At 37.5% G+C, this 15,169-nt stretch overlaps 2 protein-coding genes across 2 annotated transcripts; one reads left to right on the forward strand and one right to left on the reverse strand.

Annotated features, from left to right (window-relative positions):
• Nucleotides 1-2,988: 2,988 nt before the first annotated feature.
• Nucleotides 2,989-3,763, reverse strand: GCK72_016528 (uncharacterized protein; the record flags this gene model as incomplete). Its single annotated transcript, XM_053731550.1, has 4 exons — nt 2,989-3,100; nt 3,147-3,178; nt 3,345-3,549; nt 3,663-3,763. The coding sequence occupies 4 exons, from the start codon at nt 3,761-3,763 to the stop codon at nt 2,989-2,991; spliced, it is 450 nt and encodes a 149-aa protein (XP_053580463.1).
• A 4,988-nt stretch (nt 3,764-8,751) lies between these two features.
• On the forward strand, nt 8,752-9,632 carry GCK72_016529 (uncharacterized protein; the record flags this gene model as incomplete). The annotated part of the gene is made up of 4 exons (XM_053731551.1): nt 8,752-8,767; nt 8,819-8,939; nt 8,983-9,074; nt 9,286-9,632. The coding sequence occupies 4 exons, from the start codon at nt 8,752-8,754 to the stop codon at nt 9,630-9,632; spliced, it is 576 nt and encodes a 191-aa protein (XP_053580464.1).
• Nucleotides 9,633-15,169: the final 5,537 nt, after the last annotated feature.

A 15,169-nucleotide genomic window follows, 5' to 3' on the forward strand; every position in this document is an offset into this window, starting at 1 on the left:
AGAAGAAGCATTGAATAAACTCAAAAGCGCCAAAACAAGGAAGCATCATCATGGGAATATATATATATATATATATATGCAGCTTCTCATTTCTCCCTTTTTCAAAACAAAAATTGCACTTGCTCGGCGAATATAAACAAATTCGCTGAAAATTTGTTTGTTTCTTGACGTTTTCTTCTCCTTTCACTCTAACTTTTCCCAAAAATGCTCGCCTTATCACCACCCTGCAACTCAACTATTCTAGTGGACATTTAGCGCAACTGGTTGTGGTTTTGCCCCCGCGCGCCGACTCCCGGGTTCAATTCCACCCCTCGACAAAACCTTTTTTTTTCTTTTTTGTTTCATTGGAAATTGAAACGAATATAAAATAAATCAATTATTTACAACAATAGAGAAGAAGCCACAGCCGGGGGCAGATGATGAGAGTAATAAAAGTGTTCCAATGAGGGAGGGGCGGAGGGGGGGGAGGGGGGACAAATGAATGACAGAATTTTGATGAGAAGTGAGACAATGAGTGACAACGAGAACTGCTATTCATATTCATTTCGTCTAGTGGTTTGGCGGGAAATTTCAAATTTCAAAAATTTTCAAAAAAAGAAGTTTTTTGGTGCAAGCGCTGCGCTCCATCGATAATTTTCATTTTTGCTATCTGCGTCTCTCTTCTCTAGTTGTTTTATTATCAATAGAGCGCAATTAATTAATTCCTGACTTCATTATATAGCTGTGGCATAACCTTCGCATATTCGCAGCCACTGCCACCCACTGTTTTTCAAAAAAAAAATTCAAAATTTTTTTTTACTATCTTGTTTTTTATTTTGTTCTTCGTATTAGTCAGTTTTATAGCCTTTTTAAGCTCGGTTTAATTTTTAGGTTTTTGAGACATCTGGACATCCGGCTAACCGGATAGATATGTACAACATGTCATTTACCTGCGTAGCGACTCAAAAAACTTTAGTTCGGTAGAGCGCGCTTTCCTAACTTTTAATGTCGTGTGTGCATCTGGACGAACCGACACACAAAATGATCAAAAATCTTTGAATTTTTCTTCTTTGCAGGAAAAAATTCATAAACATTTTCATTAAACAAGAAAAAACCAACAAAAACTTTTGATCCTAATGATGACGTCAGTTCTTCCTAGTCTTTTTCTTCTTCTGCAATTTTTCATAACATTCGAAAAATATTTTTATTAAAAAGTTTTTTCTTTTTGCAAAAAATATGAAAATTTTCGTTCTCGAAAATTGCTCAAATCGTTCTAAAAGTTGGAAAAAAACATTTTGTCAATGGGGCGCATTTGTTTAAAACCCGAACCATTTAACAGAATGTGGGTTTTTGCTGCGTAGCGACTCTAGTGAAAATGATACAGAGTTTGAAATTCCCAAGTTTTGTAATAAACTGCAGAAGTGCGATAGAGCGCAGTCACAACATCATCTTCTTGCTGGATTCAGTAGAGCGCAGTTGCACAACCCGCAACAACAACCCGGTAGACCGACTGAAGCGCATTTGCATTGTAACAGATGTCAAATTTCACTGCGTAGCGACTCTAGTAATGTGGATACGAACAGGGATGTGCGGAATTAAAAATTTCGGAAATTTCGGAACTCGGGAATATTCCGAATTATTCTTTTCGGAAATTCCGGAAATTTCGGAAACTCGAGTTTTCAACTTTTTCATAGTCAAAATCTATATTAGCTCGGCACAGTTCTTACAACTGCGCTCCATCGAAATTCTCTCAATTTCGCACACAATTTTCTTCGGTTTCCGTAGGGTAAAAAGCGTGCCGTGCTAATAAAGATGTCAAATGAACATTTTCCACTGCGTATCGACTCTAGTAAAGTGGATACAAAGTCTAATATTCTGTAATTGTAACTTTTATTAAATAGAGCACGCTTGCATCATCATTCTAAAAAGCAGCTCCACAATGGAGCGCATTTTCACCACTCTTACCCGCTAACTAGCCTTCCGACTGGTTTTCGATGTTTTTAATCAAGTTTTCTTTCCCATTCTCTCCCCAACATCTCCCAACGGAACCCAAGTTCTTTTTCCCTCTCTTCGAATGTAGTCGTCACTTTTTTCAATTTGAAACTTCTCTCCCTCCTACTACTGACTCCATGCAGAAGCCCCCCCCCCCCTCCTCACATTTGTCAAAAATGTCTTCGGAACAAATGGCTTCTGTCACGAGACACCACCCCACTCCACTCCCTTTTCAGCAAAACTCTTCGCCCTTTTTGTTTAGATTTCTCTATTTCTATTCGAGAGACTCATTATAGTGTCCATTCCAATAAATCATTTATTCATGCAGCGGAACCTGGGTCTTTTTTATTTTTTCAAGATTTATTTCCCCCCCCCCTTTTTTTCCCTCCACTTGAGAGTTCCTCTACCACCCAAAACATGGGCGGTCATCTATCTTCCAGTGTCTCCTCCTATACCGGATTCCAATTAATTCTTGAGCTCCGATCGAGAGAAAACATTGTTCTTCCCCTTATTCTCTATGACTATGTAATTTCTTTGAAATAAAAGAATTTCGGTTTTCGAAAAAAGAGATCATCTTGTCTTACTTTTTGGTGAATAAGCTGAGAACTTATCAGAGAAAAGCGGATTTTCTTAAGTAAATTTTTGTAAATTTGTAGGGATTGCAGTCTTGTTTGAAATTTTTCTCTACCACTCAGGCAACTCGATATCAATCTAATTAGACAAAATGGTAATCTAATTGTAGTAAAATGCGAGACTAACGCGACCCAATTAGATTGACATTCCGTCTAATTAGACTAGCATTTCGTCTAATTAGACTAGCATTTTGTCTAATGCGACTCACAAACAATCTAGCTAGATTCCGTTTCAATCTAATTATTATCGCTTTTTTGAATTGAATCTTGCTGGATTTTCGTATAAAATTTTATTAAAAAATACGGAAAAATCAACAGAAAAAGAAAAATTATTGGAAAAACAACAAAACTAGAGAGTAGATATGAAATTTTTCTACAAATTTTTTTATTCCTTTGTCGTTTTGATTGGCGTTTGTCCAGTCCGTTGATTTTTTGGTGTCTGTGGAACGGGCGTGGTTGCTGGAAGACGAATGCAAATGTCTTTGATGGTCCGATATCTGAATTTGACGATTATTTCGTTTTGCGTTGCAAACTTTCTAAAACCTTTGCTCTAATGTCGAGAGTGAGACTGATGTCTGAGTGGAGTGTAATTTTGGAAATCTGTTATAAATGCAGTCAAATCGGTCGTCTTTGATTTTCTTGCCAGAAACTCCAGCGTTCTCTTCTCTCTTTCTTGACTCAAACAATGTGGCCACAGCTGAAAATGCACGAATTGCTACCAATATACACCGGTGCACTTACATAAGTTCCTTTCAATTCGAAACCGCCTTCTTTCGTTGTGTATTCAGTAGTTCTCCGTGCATGATCTGTTTGAACGTCATCAGATTCCTTAATTTTAACAAGAAAACCACTGTCGATCGGAGCGCTCAAAGCGAATATCATTCGAATTTTCGTCTCTTCGTCCATATTTTCGAGTTCATGAATTTTTACACGATATTCAATGATTCTGTAAAAATTAATTAGGAAATTTTATGACATCGAACTGATTTATTCTTACGTTGTATACACAAGCTATTGATTGTGAGCGTCCTCTTCGTTTCGGCCTGAAATTCTTCATACAATTTTTTGATTTTCAACGGAGATTTCGCTTTTTTCATGAAATTGTACATATTAGTTGTCTCCTCATCGCGTTCGATATTTTGTGGTTGACCGGCAGTCATTTTCTAAAAAGAATAAAAGGCATATTTTCATAGTTTTAACTTCGGGAAAATGTATTTTCATAATTGGCAAACGTCTCAGATTCAAGACAACTCCAAAGATTTTCATCTTGCTCATCTCTTTTGTTTGATCTGAAGTCACCGTCCGAAAACTGCATAGACATGAGTAGAATTAACTGCCGCTGTTTTGACCCGTTTGCTTTTCCTCTGCACACGATTCAATATCACACCAGCAGTCAATCTTTCATGTCTTTTCGACATATTACGCTGGAAAAAAGATTTTCTTAAACAACATAATTATTAGCAAAAAATGAACCGAAATGATTTTTGTTCCTTAAAAACATATATTGAGGAAAATCTTGACAGTTTCAGAATTTAATACAGCGAAAAAAACAAGAATAAATGCTTGGAAAGATTATTTAGGCTCAACAAATTAAAAAAATATATTTATTTATAAAAAATAATATGCGCAAATGATTGTGATTGCGCGCACAGCGATCGCGCCTTGGAATTTGAGCTAATCTAGTTAGATTGTCTTTAGATTGGTGTTCTGTCTAATTAGACTTCGGTTGTCTAATTAGACTAACATCGAGTTGCCTGAGCAGAAATTGAAGTTATAAAAATTTCCAATTCCTTATGACAAATTTTATCTGGAAGAGACCAGTGTGTTTTCTCGAGGCGGTCTCGAGAAATTTCTCGATTAATTTCTCGAAAAATTTCTCGAGAATTTCTCGAGAAATTTCTCGAGGAATTTCTCGAGAAATTTTTCGAGAAATTTTCGAGAAATTTCTCGAGAAATTCCTCGAGAAATTTCTCGTAATGGCGTTTCTCGAGAAACTTTTTCTCGAGAACACACACTGGAAGAGACCTTACATAGCTGAGCTGTGCAGAAATAAAGACGGAAGTAAAAAGTGGAGACTTTTTCGCAAACAGTTCCACTGGTATGAGATAAGTATAATAGAATGTTGGAATTTTTCATATTCTAAGATTACTACCTTTAATAAAACTAATTATCTTAAAAGCTAATTATTGCAGCCAGTTTCATATACAGCGGAATTTTGAAAATTTACATTCAATTTCCGACATACTTTGTCAATATGTAACTTGCCAGGGAGTGCTCGTAGAAAAAAGTTGTCAACTACAAAAATGAAGTTCTACTTTAGATCTGTACAGTTTATACATAATTTACTTTGTGGGATAATCAGTTGTACCGTAACACTCCTTTTTCATTTTCAACTGAAAAGGTCACTTTGTATATCTTACTGAATGGTACTGAACAACTTCCGGATAAGAAAATATCACTTCTGCCCAACAAGTTTGTAATCTACCTCACGTAATAATTTCAAAGCTTTGTGTAATACTCTTATATCTTCCCGTTCATGTTAACACCCCCTGTAGTAATGTGTGTAAGTTGATATTTTAATATTTTCTTTTTCGAACAAGAATCTCTTCCTCAACGTTCAACTTTTTAATCGGAACACCGAAACACGCATCTTGCATCATCTTCACGTTCATGTTATTATATACCATGACAGTTTTTATTGGCCCGGGGTTTAAAATTCTAAACCTTTTTGAACGAAATTTCGAAATTTTGGAAATTTTTAGAATGTTTTTCCGAAAATGTCTAATTTTTTACTATATTCCAGAATCCAGCTAGTTATGCATCAAGAAATTTGATTTTTTGTAAAATTTCAAAAACAAATTCAAACAATTTGGTGCGATAAATAGGAAAACCTCAGTCCGGCCCTGGCTGAAATTTGAAAAGTTTGGATCATACTTGTCAACCGGGCCAAAACGGGCCGACACGGGCCGGCGCGTATCTCGCTCAAAACGCAATATTATGAGCTGAAAAATATACCAAAATGTAGATCTCGGCGAGTTCTATGCCCGTGACCTACTACGGGCCGGATGGCTATTCGTTAATGTGCCGCGGGCCGGGAAAAAGTGCCAAAAAACGCGAAAATAGCCAAAAAAGCCATTCTAGCCCGGTCCGCGGCATATTAACGAATAGCCATCCGGCCCGTAGTAGGTCACGGGCATAGAACTCGTCGAGATCTACATTTTGGTATATTTTTCAGCTCATAATATTGCGTTTTGAGCGAGATACGAGCCGGTCCGTGACGGCCCGTTTCGGCCCGGTTGACAAGTATGGTATAAATCAATTTTTGCCAAATATTACTTTCTTCGCCAATATAACTTTTTGACAGTTGCTTCTGGTTTTCTTCCATCTACTTTTTTATTCAACTTTCGTGATTTCCTAAGATTTATTTCCCTAATCCTTCCTATCCCCCCTTCTTTCCCCTCGAACACCCCTCCATTACCTAATTGCCTTCTCCTTCCTATAAACCAATGTTTCTTTTCAAAACCCGACACATAAACACCCTCTTCCCTCCAACAACAGAAACATGAATATCCGGCGGTCGACACTTTGTTGTCATTCTCAGAAAGGGAGAGAGAGAGCAACCAATAATTCCCAACGGGTCTTTACTTGCTCCCTTTCCGACTTTTTTGAAACGAACGAACACACTTTCGAGATATACATATATATGTCACTCTGAATGCTCTTCACGCTCGAATCGTCTAATTCGTTAATTGGTGTAACCATCATAACATGCACATCTTCTACCTCTTTTCATATATAAATTTATAATTAGAGGGGAGGTAGACACGAGAGTTCGCGTGTGTACGATTCTATTCCATACCCGTTAAATAATTAGAGAGAGATTCATCCCTTCCAATTATCTCCATCCCTATTTATTTACCTTCTCACATTTCTGATTAACTTTTGCAGAGAGGCGGATGGTACGGTAGGACGATACTTGTTTCAATTGGAAGATGACGAATCAACTGCTCGTTATTTCAATTTTCTGGTTGTTTGGCGATTGTTTTGGTGAGTTTTTTTTCACATTTCAGAAAGAAATACATATTTAGGAAGTTGAAATTATTGAGTTTTTTTTTCATAGGTTCTTTTTGTTTGGCAAATTACAAGAGCTTAGAGTTCATCTAGGCAACCAACTTCAATAAATCATCGATTTGCTCTTTCTAAGGACGTTGTGAAAATTCTGAATCTGTTTTCAGATTTTGAAAATGTGAAACATGAACCGACTTATAACAGGTCTCAGCATTCAGCAGAGGCGTTCAAACTAAAATCCCCGTAACTTTGCTCATTTTCAGTCTAGTTAAAATCTAAAAGCAGATTCAGAATCCACATAATTTCAGCTTTTCAGCCGTATAACATTCTTGTCTAACCGTGGTTTTCCGGACGGACACCCAGGATACACAGACAGACAACAGTATTTGACAGAACGTTGGTATGTGTGTCCGGAAGGTCCGGATGTCTAGCATATTCTGATTTTATAAGACTAAAAAGCTAAAGTTATGAGGATTCTGAATCTGTTTTTATTCTAAAACCAAGTTGTAACGAGATACAGGGTTTTGAAATTTTTCTCTAACATAGAAATTTGTTGTTTTTTTAAAGTTGTGTATCTCGGTTCATTTCGAGTCTAAACTATATTTTGATACTGATTCAGAATTCTTACAATCTCTTCAACATCAAAAATCTTTCACAATTTTTAGATGTATCGAAGTTTTTTGAAGATGATCACGCTCAGCTTCATTCAAACTTCCAAATTTACAAATCGCGCAAACGGCGCCCCAGACACTTCATAATTTCCATTTATACTCCAAAAGTCCCTCTTTATAACCATCAAAATGAATTCTTGTTCCAATTGATCTTTCTTGCTTTCAACATGTTGAACTTTTTCTTCAAATGTTCAGTTCCATTGTTCCCTCTAGACACCTCTCCTTGACTACACATTTTCGTGGTTTGCTGTCGCATTTTGTAGTTTTGAGAAGCCTGAAAAAAGCAGAGAGGGTGTCTGGGAGACATAAATTGAACACAGAATTGTCTCTGGGAAAAATTGTAGCAATTTATTGCAAAAATAATAAGGAAGGGCATTGGATCTTTGGAATATAGAGAAAGAGGGAATAATGAGGCAGGTGGACATAGAAAATGTGAACTTTGCAAAAGCGAAGGTCAGAGTGAAAAATTCGAAAAATGAAGATGTTTGTGAAGCTGTACCAAAGTTATGAACAGTCTTAAATTTACGTAAAAATTATAGAATTGATCTAGGGCTATATTTTCATAATTGAAAACTTTTTTAAAGCTCCGCACGTTTTTGAGATACACAGCTTTAAAGATTGATAACTTTAGTAGGGCTACCAAAACTTGTTTTTTATTTGTTCAACTTTGAAACCTCACCACGGCTACCAAATAATTTAGATTTTTATGATTTTAACATAATCTTGTAGATTAAGTTCAGAGCAACATTTTTGTAGTTGACAGCTTTTTGATAGCTCCGCACGGGTTTGAGATACAGAGCATGAAAGATAAGTAGATGTAGGCGAAAGAGAGAGTGAGAGAGGGAAGAGGACGCAGAGAAACGAGGGTGTCTGACTGCTCTGCGTCTCTCCCTCAGTTTTCCTAAGAGGTAAGCTTAAAACCAAGGTACTTAAAAACGAGCGGGAGAAAATGACCAACTTTGAAGAGTTCTATCTCAAAGTCAAAATTGGCAAGTTGGCCAATTTTGACACAATGTTTCAGTGTCAATAAACAAAAAAATTCAAAAAAGTTTTAATATGACTAAATAGCTCAAGTATAGAGCTACATTTTTGTAGTTGGCAACTTTTTGATAGCTATTCACGCCTTTGAGGTATGCGCCTTCAAAGATAGGTACCTGAAAGAAGGAGAGGGCGAGACACAGAGAAACGAGAGCGGCTGTCTTCTCTGCGTCTCTTCCTGTTGCCTCGGAGGGTGATGTTTGAAGGCGCGTATCTCCGCAGGGTGAATAGCTATCAAAAAAGTTCCAACTTCACAAATGTAGACCTACTCTTGTTCTATATACATACCAAAAATGGGAACAGTGGGGTAATTTTTGACTCAAGGGGAAGTCTTCAAAGTTGGTTAACTTTCATTCTCTGAAAAACAAGAAATGTGCATTTCTACCAGTTTATTGTAAAACCACATAATTTTTGAAAGCCTAGAAAGTATATTTCCAGCCACCAACTGTTTCCACTGCGTCTCTCCGGACAAGCAATACAATGCAACTGTCCGTCGACAACTCGCCACACAAACCGATATTTTCTTCTATCCACTTGGTGTAAAGTCACATTACTGCAGGTCTTTTCAAATCATTTTTCAAAATTAATTTTGCGTTTTTCAGTGAATCCATAGACCCAGAATATCCTCATATCATAGAAGGCGAAATTTGCTCAAAGTATTCCATGTGTATCACGTTATTCCCGAATCTTCAAGGTAAGTCCCTCAATGCAGATATTTTTTTGATTTTTTTATGATTAGAACGCTGTGAAAGCGATGATTCTGAAAATGGTATCAAATTTTCAAAATGCTGTGAAAACGGAAAGTTACACTGACTTGAAGTTACAGTGACCAAAATTAAGGGATAGTCTGCAGATTTTTTTTTTTGATTTTTATATAATTAGAAAGCTGAAAATGCCATTTCCAGATTCCACATTTATGGTTCGTGGCTGTTTCGAAAGTATCCTCCGTCATAGCCGTCGAACCGAAGAACAACTGCATCAAGACGGTTGCTATCTCCTCCGATCTCTTCCAATGTACTCTAACACTGTCACAATGGACTACGTGGTTTGCACGTGTCATGGTGACTACTGTAACACCATGGGTATGCCTGACGTCGTGCCGAAACCGTATTCGTTTGGAAAGTCTAATATTCTGAAATTGACGATGGCCGAGGAGAGGAATGCACTTCAACTTGCCACATCGGCTACTTCTACTTTTAATGTTTCGCTAATTTCGAGTTTTTTAATGATTTTAATAATGCCATTCTGCTGATTCTTGTGTTTTTATTGCTGTAAAAATCCTTGCTTAATTTAATAAAGTCCAACGTTGGTTTCTGAAGATTGGCGGAAATGTTAAGAATTCTTACGTTTATTTGTCGTATCTTTCAATGTAAACCGCGACGCGCACGCAATGCGACTTAAAAAATCTGATTTTTAATTTTTTTACACAAGTCGTGTTCTTCACTCTATGTTCCGTACAAGTTCTTGTATTCATTCAAACGAGGCGGAAGAGCGTCTAAAATCGTCGCTCTGAAATCTGAAGTTGAAAAAAATGAAACTTTTGTTTCAGGAAGAGAAAAATTCCGTTTTCGATAGGCGAGAGAATTTTCCGATTGTCTCGACGTCGATTGCTACAGGCATTCAAAAAAACCTGAAAAGAAGACATGGAAATGGTTTTTTTCGGTGTGAAAAATAACAAAATTAGCACTGAAATCGCAGAAAATGCTGTACAGTAACCTCAGTAACCTGCACATCAAACTTTTCATAAAAAAATAGTAAGAAGCTGAAAATTCTTAAATTTCAGATCGATGTCATGTCTTTCAATGTTTTTTCAACGATTTTCAATGCTTTAGCGCTTTTGGAATTCTTGATACTTTATATAATTTAAATGAATCAATATTTTACGTTATGCTATTAAAAATTGTCTTTCACTCGGAATTGTCCTATTCGCACTGACCAAAGTTTTGCAAACAAATTCATTTTTTATCACCAGAACCTTTGTTTCTCCAAAAACCTTCATCTTTTTCTATCTTTTTCTAGTAAGATCCCTCCAATTCCTGTTCTCCAAAATTCAAACAATTTCCCTTCCCTGATTTCCAGGAAAAATCCATGTGATCCTTATTACTCGTACTTTCTTCTGCAATAGTCTAACTTTTGAAAAGATAATTTTGAAGTATAATCCAGATTATATAATTTGTAACAATTACAACACGATGACCACCACCCGAGTAAATCCTCATTATAGCCAAGTACTAAGATGAGTCATTGTCATTCTGGCCTCAAAGTTCTATGGATATGATTTTTGAAAATTTAGAAAAAAACGACCTAAATCCAATTTAATTTCCGGTATTTAGATCCCTTATCCAAAAATGATGATATATTTCCTTTTGAAATCCAAAAATTCAATTAAGTGAAAAAAAGAAAAGGTTGTGAAACAAGTCTTTGTTGGTAAATAGATGAGTCAGCCTTTCTCAAGTTTCACAACCCCTTTATTCACTTACTTTTCGAAAGATCTCCCCTATTTTTTCTTCAATTCACATCATTCGTACCTCTTATTTGGCTTCATTTCCTCACTGAAGCCTATATTTTGTCCTTTTCGATTAGAAAAGAAAGACGAAACAAGAGAAAACAAAACAAAAACAAGTAGTTTGATCTACTATTCATTCAATGTGACAGTTCTAGAGCTTCTTTTTTCTTTTTTCTTTTAAAATCAAAATTTTAAAAAACTAGATTTTGGTCTTTAGTGAAATGGTTGGAAATAAACAATGGAAAGCTATCGGCAAGCTCTAAGAGATCATCACCTCGACCACCACCAAGTTTACCTGACCGCGTAGTCTATGCGGTCACGCTTTTGCCTCGGACCCCGAGACACTAGAGTTCGAGTCCTCTCCCTGACAAAAACCTTTTTTGGACCCTTATCTTCTGCTTCATTTGTGTGCATTACCGGAAATCAGAAAGGATAAAAACAGGAATGTGACGGAACTTCCGATTGCATTTTTCGTGACCAAAAACTCTCGGAGCGATCCCAGAACCCCTAAATCCAAAATAACAAAAGTCTAGTCCCTCGGAACAGGTCGAAAATTCATATAAATTATTGAGGAAGCAAATAAGAAACATTTCATATTCAGGTATTAATTTATGTCTGAATATCCGAGTCCACCTCGAAGAGAGAGATATAACTTTTGACCGACACCCTCTCAAGTTCTCTGATATTTTACCAGAAGACTTTCCCTCAGAAAGCAAAGGTCATTTTCACTACTTAAGATAATTAGACAGACAAATTTCCATATCAGAAACAAAAAGTTGTGTTCAAAGTGGAAAAGGAAACATTTTTTGGTTTCACCTGTCAATAAAACTTTAATCTTTATTCTCTCCTTAATTATATAAGTTCCGGGTGTTTGAGGCATGAAAGTGACATATTACAGTATTAGTGACGAGGGTTTCCAGACAGGGTCAAATTTCAGTTGATAGGTTTTTGTTACTGATCTTACATGTAGAATTTTCAAAAATGTGGTATCTCAAGAAAGCTGAGGTCATAAGTATTCGGAATGGAGTTCCAATTTATGTGTAAGAGTGAAATGAAGCGAGATACAGTGCTTTGAATTTGAAAGTTTGATCTCTAGTGCAAAAAGAAGAACTCTGAACAAAAAGTCGTGTATTTTTGACATAGAAGCATTTTGAGAACAGATTCGAAAACCTTATAATGCCAGCTTTTTGATGGTTTTTTAAAACACATTTTGAAAAAATGAAACCACAATTTTAAAGTATATTGATCCTAAAACAGGGTTCCCCAAAAACTTGAAAACCTGAGTTTGTTTGTTTGATAGTAAGAATTGGAAACATTTTTTGGTCAGTCTGGAAAAATAAGTCTTATTTAAGAGTTGGTACCAAAAATTGAAGTCAGATCGGTTTTGACACGTTCCAGTTATAGTTGTAAATGGGAAGCAGTTCACGAATTTAAAAGAAAATGTAGAGAAATTTTTATAGAAGCTCGTCTCTGTCTAAAAAACTTTAACAATAAGTTGAAATGTATCTGAGGCACCGCAGAAAATTGATGTCAGCTGAATCTAATCACTGCGTTGAGACTGTATGATTTCTAGAAAAAACTTAAAATCTTAAATTTTTTGTATTTCAGAAAAACTCTAGTTTTGACTATGGTTCACACTATTGTGAAAAAAACAACGGTGGCGTATGGTTGCACAACGGTTGGCACGGTGCCAGAGAAAGACTTGGCTGAATGCCAAATTAAAATTTTACGTTTATTTGTCGTATCTTTCAATAAAAACCGCGACGCCCACGCAACGCGACCAAAAAACGTGGAAGTTTAATATTTTCGCGTTTAATATCCTAAAAATTCCTGCAGGAAAATGTTTAAAATGTACAACCACGTGTATATTGTAACGGTTTTCATGAAACCGTTAGCGTTATCTCCTTCTTTATCAAATGTGTGCACTTTACTTCACTACGCTTCCCTTCAATACGAACGATTCACACGATCAGACCTGCAAACTTTCACCGCCTCACCGCCTCGCGTCTCCTCGTCAGTACTCTCTCGCTCGCCGCCAACTTCCTCTCACCCGCCAAACCGTTCACCATGGCGCCAAACTCTTCTTCTCTAAACTCTCTCACTCTCTCGTCTCTCCCTATATAAGGAGCGGAAACGCTCATTCTAGGAGTCTTTTGTAGTTTTATACTTTAACTTTTCCCTTTGCTTTGCACCCGCTTCCTAGTCCCAACCTCTGAATGTAATACTCTAACGCGTTCTTACAATAAATGAGTATACAAATACATTTCCGCCTTTTATATGCGAACCTTTACTGGTAGCAGCGAGTATAGTTTTAGAGTAGGAATTTGCGCGCTTTTCGCCCGTATTTTTCCTCCTTTAACTAAAAAATCCCCGTTCGCATATAAACGTTTTTTTGTTCTCATTTCATTGTTTTTCGTTAGTTCCCTCCCGCCCCTTTTCTTAAAAGTGCACTTTAGGATGAGCAAGGCGCTTAGGTTTTCAGTAGGTTTAGGTTTTGGGTCAGGGTAAGGTTAGGCAAAGGCGTTGTCAATGGTTGTAGGATTAATTAGAATTTGTTGTGTACTCTTTCTTTTCGTACCTCTTCTTTTGGCAGCGGGATCGGGCTGTGTGTCGGATCCACTGTCATGATGCAAAAATTATCGATTTTTGTTTCGATTTGTACTTGGCTCGGCTTCGTGCCTGTGGCCAGTGACACCGTAAACGGTTTACAGAAGTATCAACTCAAGCTTGGAGAAGAGTGACGTTCAGAAGGGTATCGTGCAGATGATGGTCACTTTGGCGATGTTTCGTGTGTCGGATACGACGGAAAATGCTGTTTTGGAAGTTAAGGGAGCTAGAGGATTCTGCACAGCGGGGCCCGCCGGTTTTACTGGCTCGCCTCCGCGGATTTCCTCTAGCAACCTTCCTTTGCAGTCAGGTATAAGTTATGTAGCCCTCGCAATCTCTTCGGAGAACCAATTCTTATGTCGTGGTGAAAACCAGAAGCAATTTTGGGCTTTTGAAGCATCAGCAGTTCCCAGTGTAACAGAGTTTCAGAAAATCGTTCAGTTAAGAAGCACTTGCAACATCGGTGATAAGCGTAGAAGTTCGGTGATATTCGCAGAAAGAAGAAATGAAGTTGACAACAATACAACATGTACAGAAGACAAGTCAGCGACAAGAAAAGCAAGCGATTCTTCAGAAGTTAAGGCAGTAGAAGTGAGAAGTCAAGGACCGATTCGCGTGTACACATTGTGTGTGAATGATCATAAGTTGATCAGAGGAACATCAATCGTGATTAGCAATCGAGAAGCAATTCACATCAGCAGATACTCGTGCGAGAATAATCATAAGTTGATTAGAGGAACGGCGGTAATGTCTGGTGGTCCAGAAAAGGCAGAACGATGCGTAGTATTGTGTGTGAACAATCATATGTTGATTGGAGGAACATCAATTGCGTTTTGTAGTCGGGAAGCTACTCCCACAGTGACAGATACGAGCGAGAACGATCATATGTTGATCGGAGGAACGTCGATCTGTTTCAGTGTTTCAGAAAAGACTCTCATGTTCAAAGCTTTGATGAGAAACGATTTGAAAATGGTCGGAAGAAGTCAATTCGTGAAAAGCAGTCTGGAAACAATATCTCAGCTAGCAGCAGTCATTCGGTTGATGGCAGAAGATGAAACATCAGCAAGCACAGATGCAGAAGCGAAGAAGAACAATGTCTCAGCAGAACAGAAGCGCACATACGCGTCCACAGACACCGTGGAATCAACAAAGGATACTCGGGTATTATCACACACTTTCAGCAGTGTTACAGGAGTTGTCCGCAAACAAAAGTTAGCATTGATAGCAATGTCAGTGAATGGTAACGATGTGAAATCGTCTGAACCGCTAACAACGTCCTCAAAGAAGAAGGAAGAACATCCAAAGTTCGCAAAATTGGAATTGGTCAACAAACAGAGCCAGAAGACATCAAAAACTTCCAGAAGTCAGCATACAACCGCAAGAAGTCAAGTGATCAAGACAAACGGAAAGAAAACAGGTAAAAAGTTTACAGGCAGACCAGTAACGAGACAACAACAAGTCAACTCGGCAAAATGTAGAGCAGAACCCACATATCAGAAAGCAGTTAAGGACAACGACACAGAGATGAGAATTTCAACGTTACGTCAGCTTTGTGCTACAAGAAGGCATAGTCAGGTAACACCCGCTTTCGGATTCTGCACCGTGGGGCCCGCTGGTTTTACTGGTTCGCCTCCGCAGAAGAACGTCAGTGTGGTGATTAGTAATACACTTGACAA

Source organism: Caenorhabditis remanei, chromosome V, assembly GCF_010183535.1.
Source record: "Caenorhabditis remanei strain PX506 chromosome V, whole genome shotgun sequence".
NCBI classification, from domain to species: domain Eukaryota; kingdom Metazoa; phylum Nematoda; class Chromadorea; order Rhabditida; family Rhabditidae; genus Caenorhabditis; species Caenorhabditis remanei.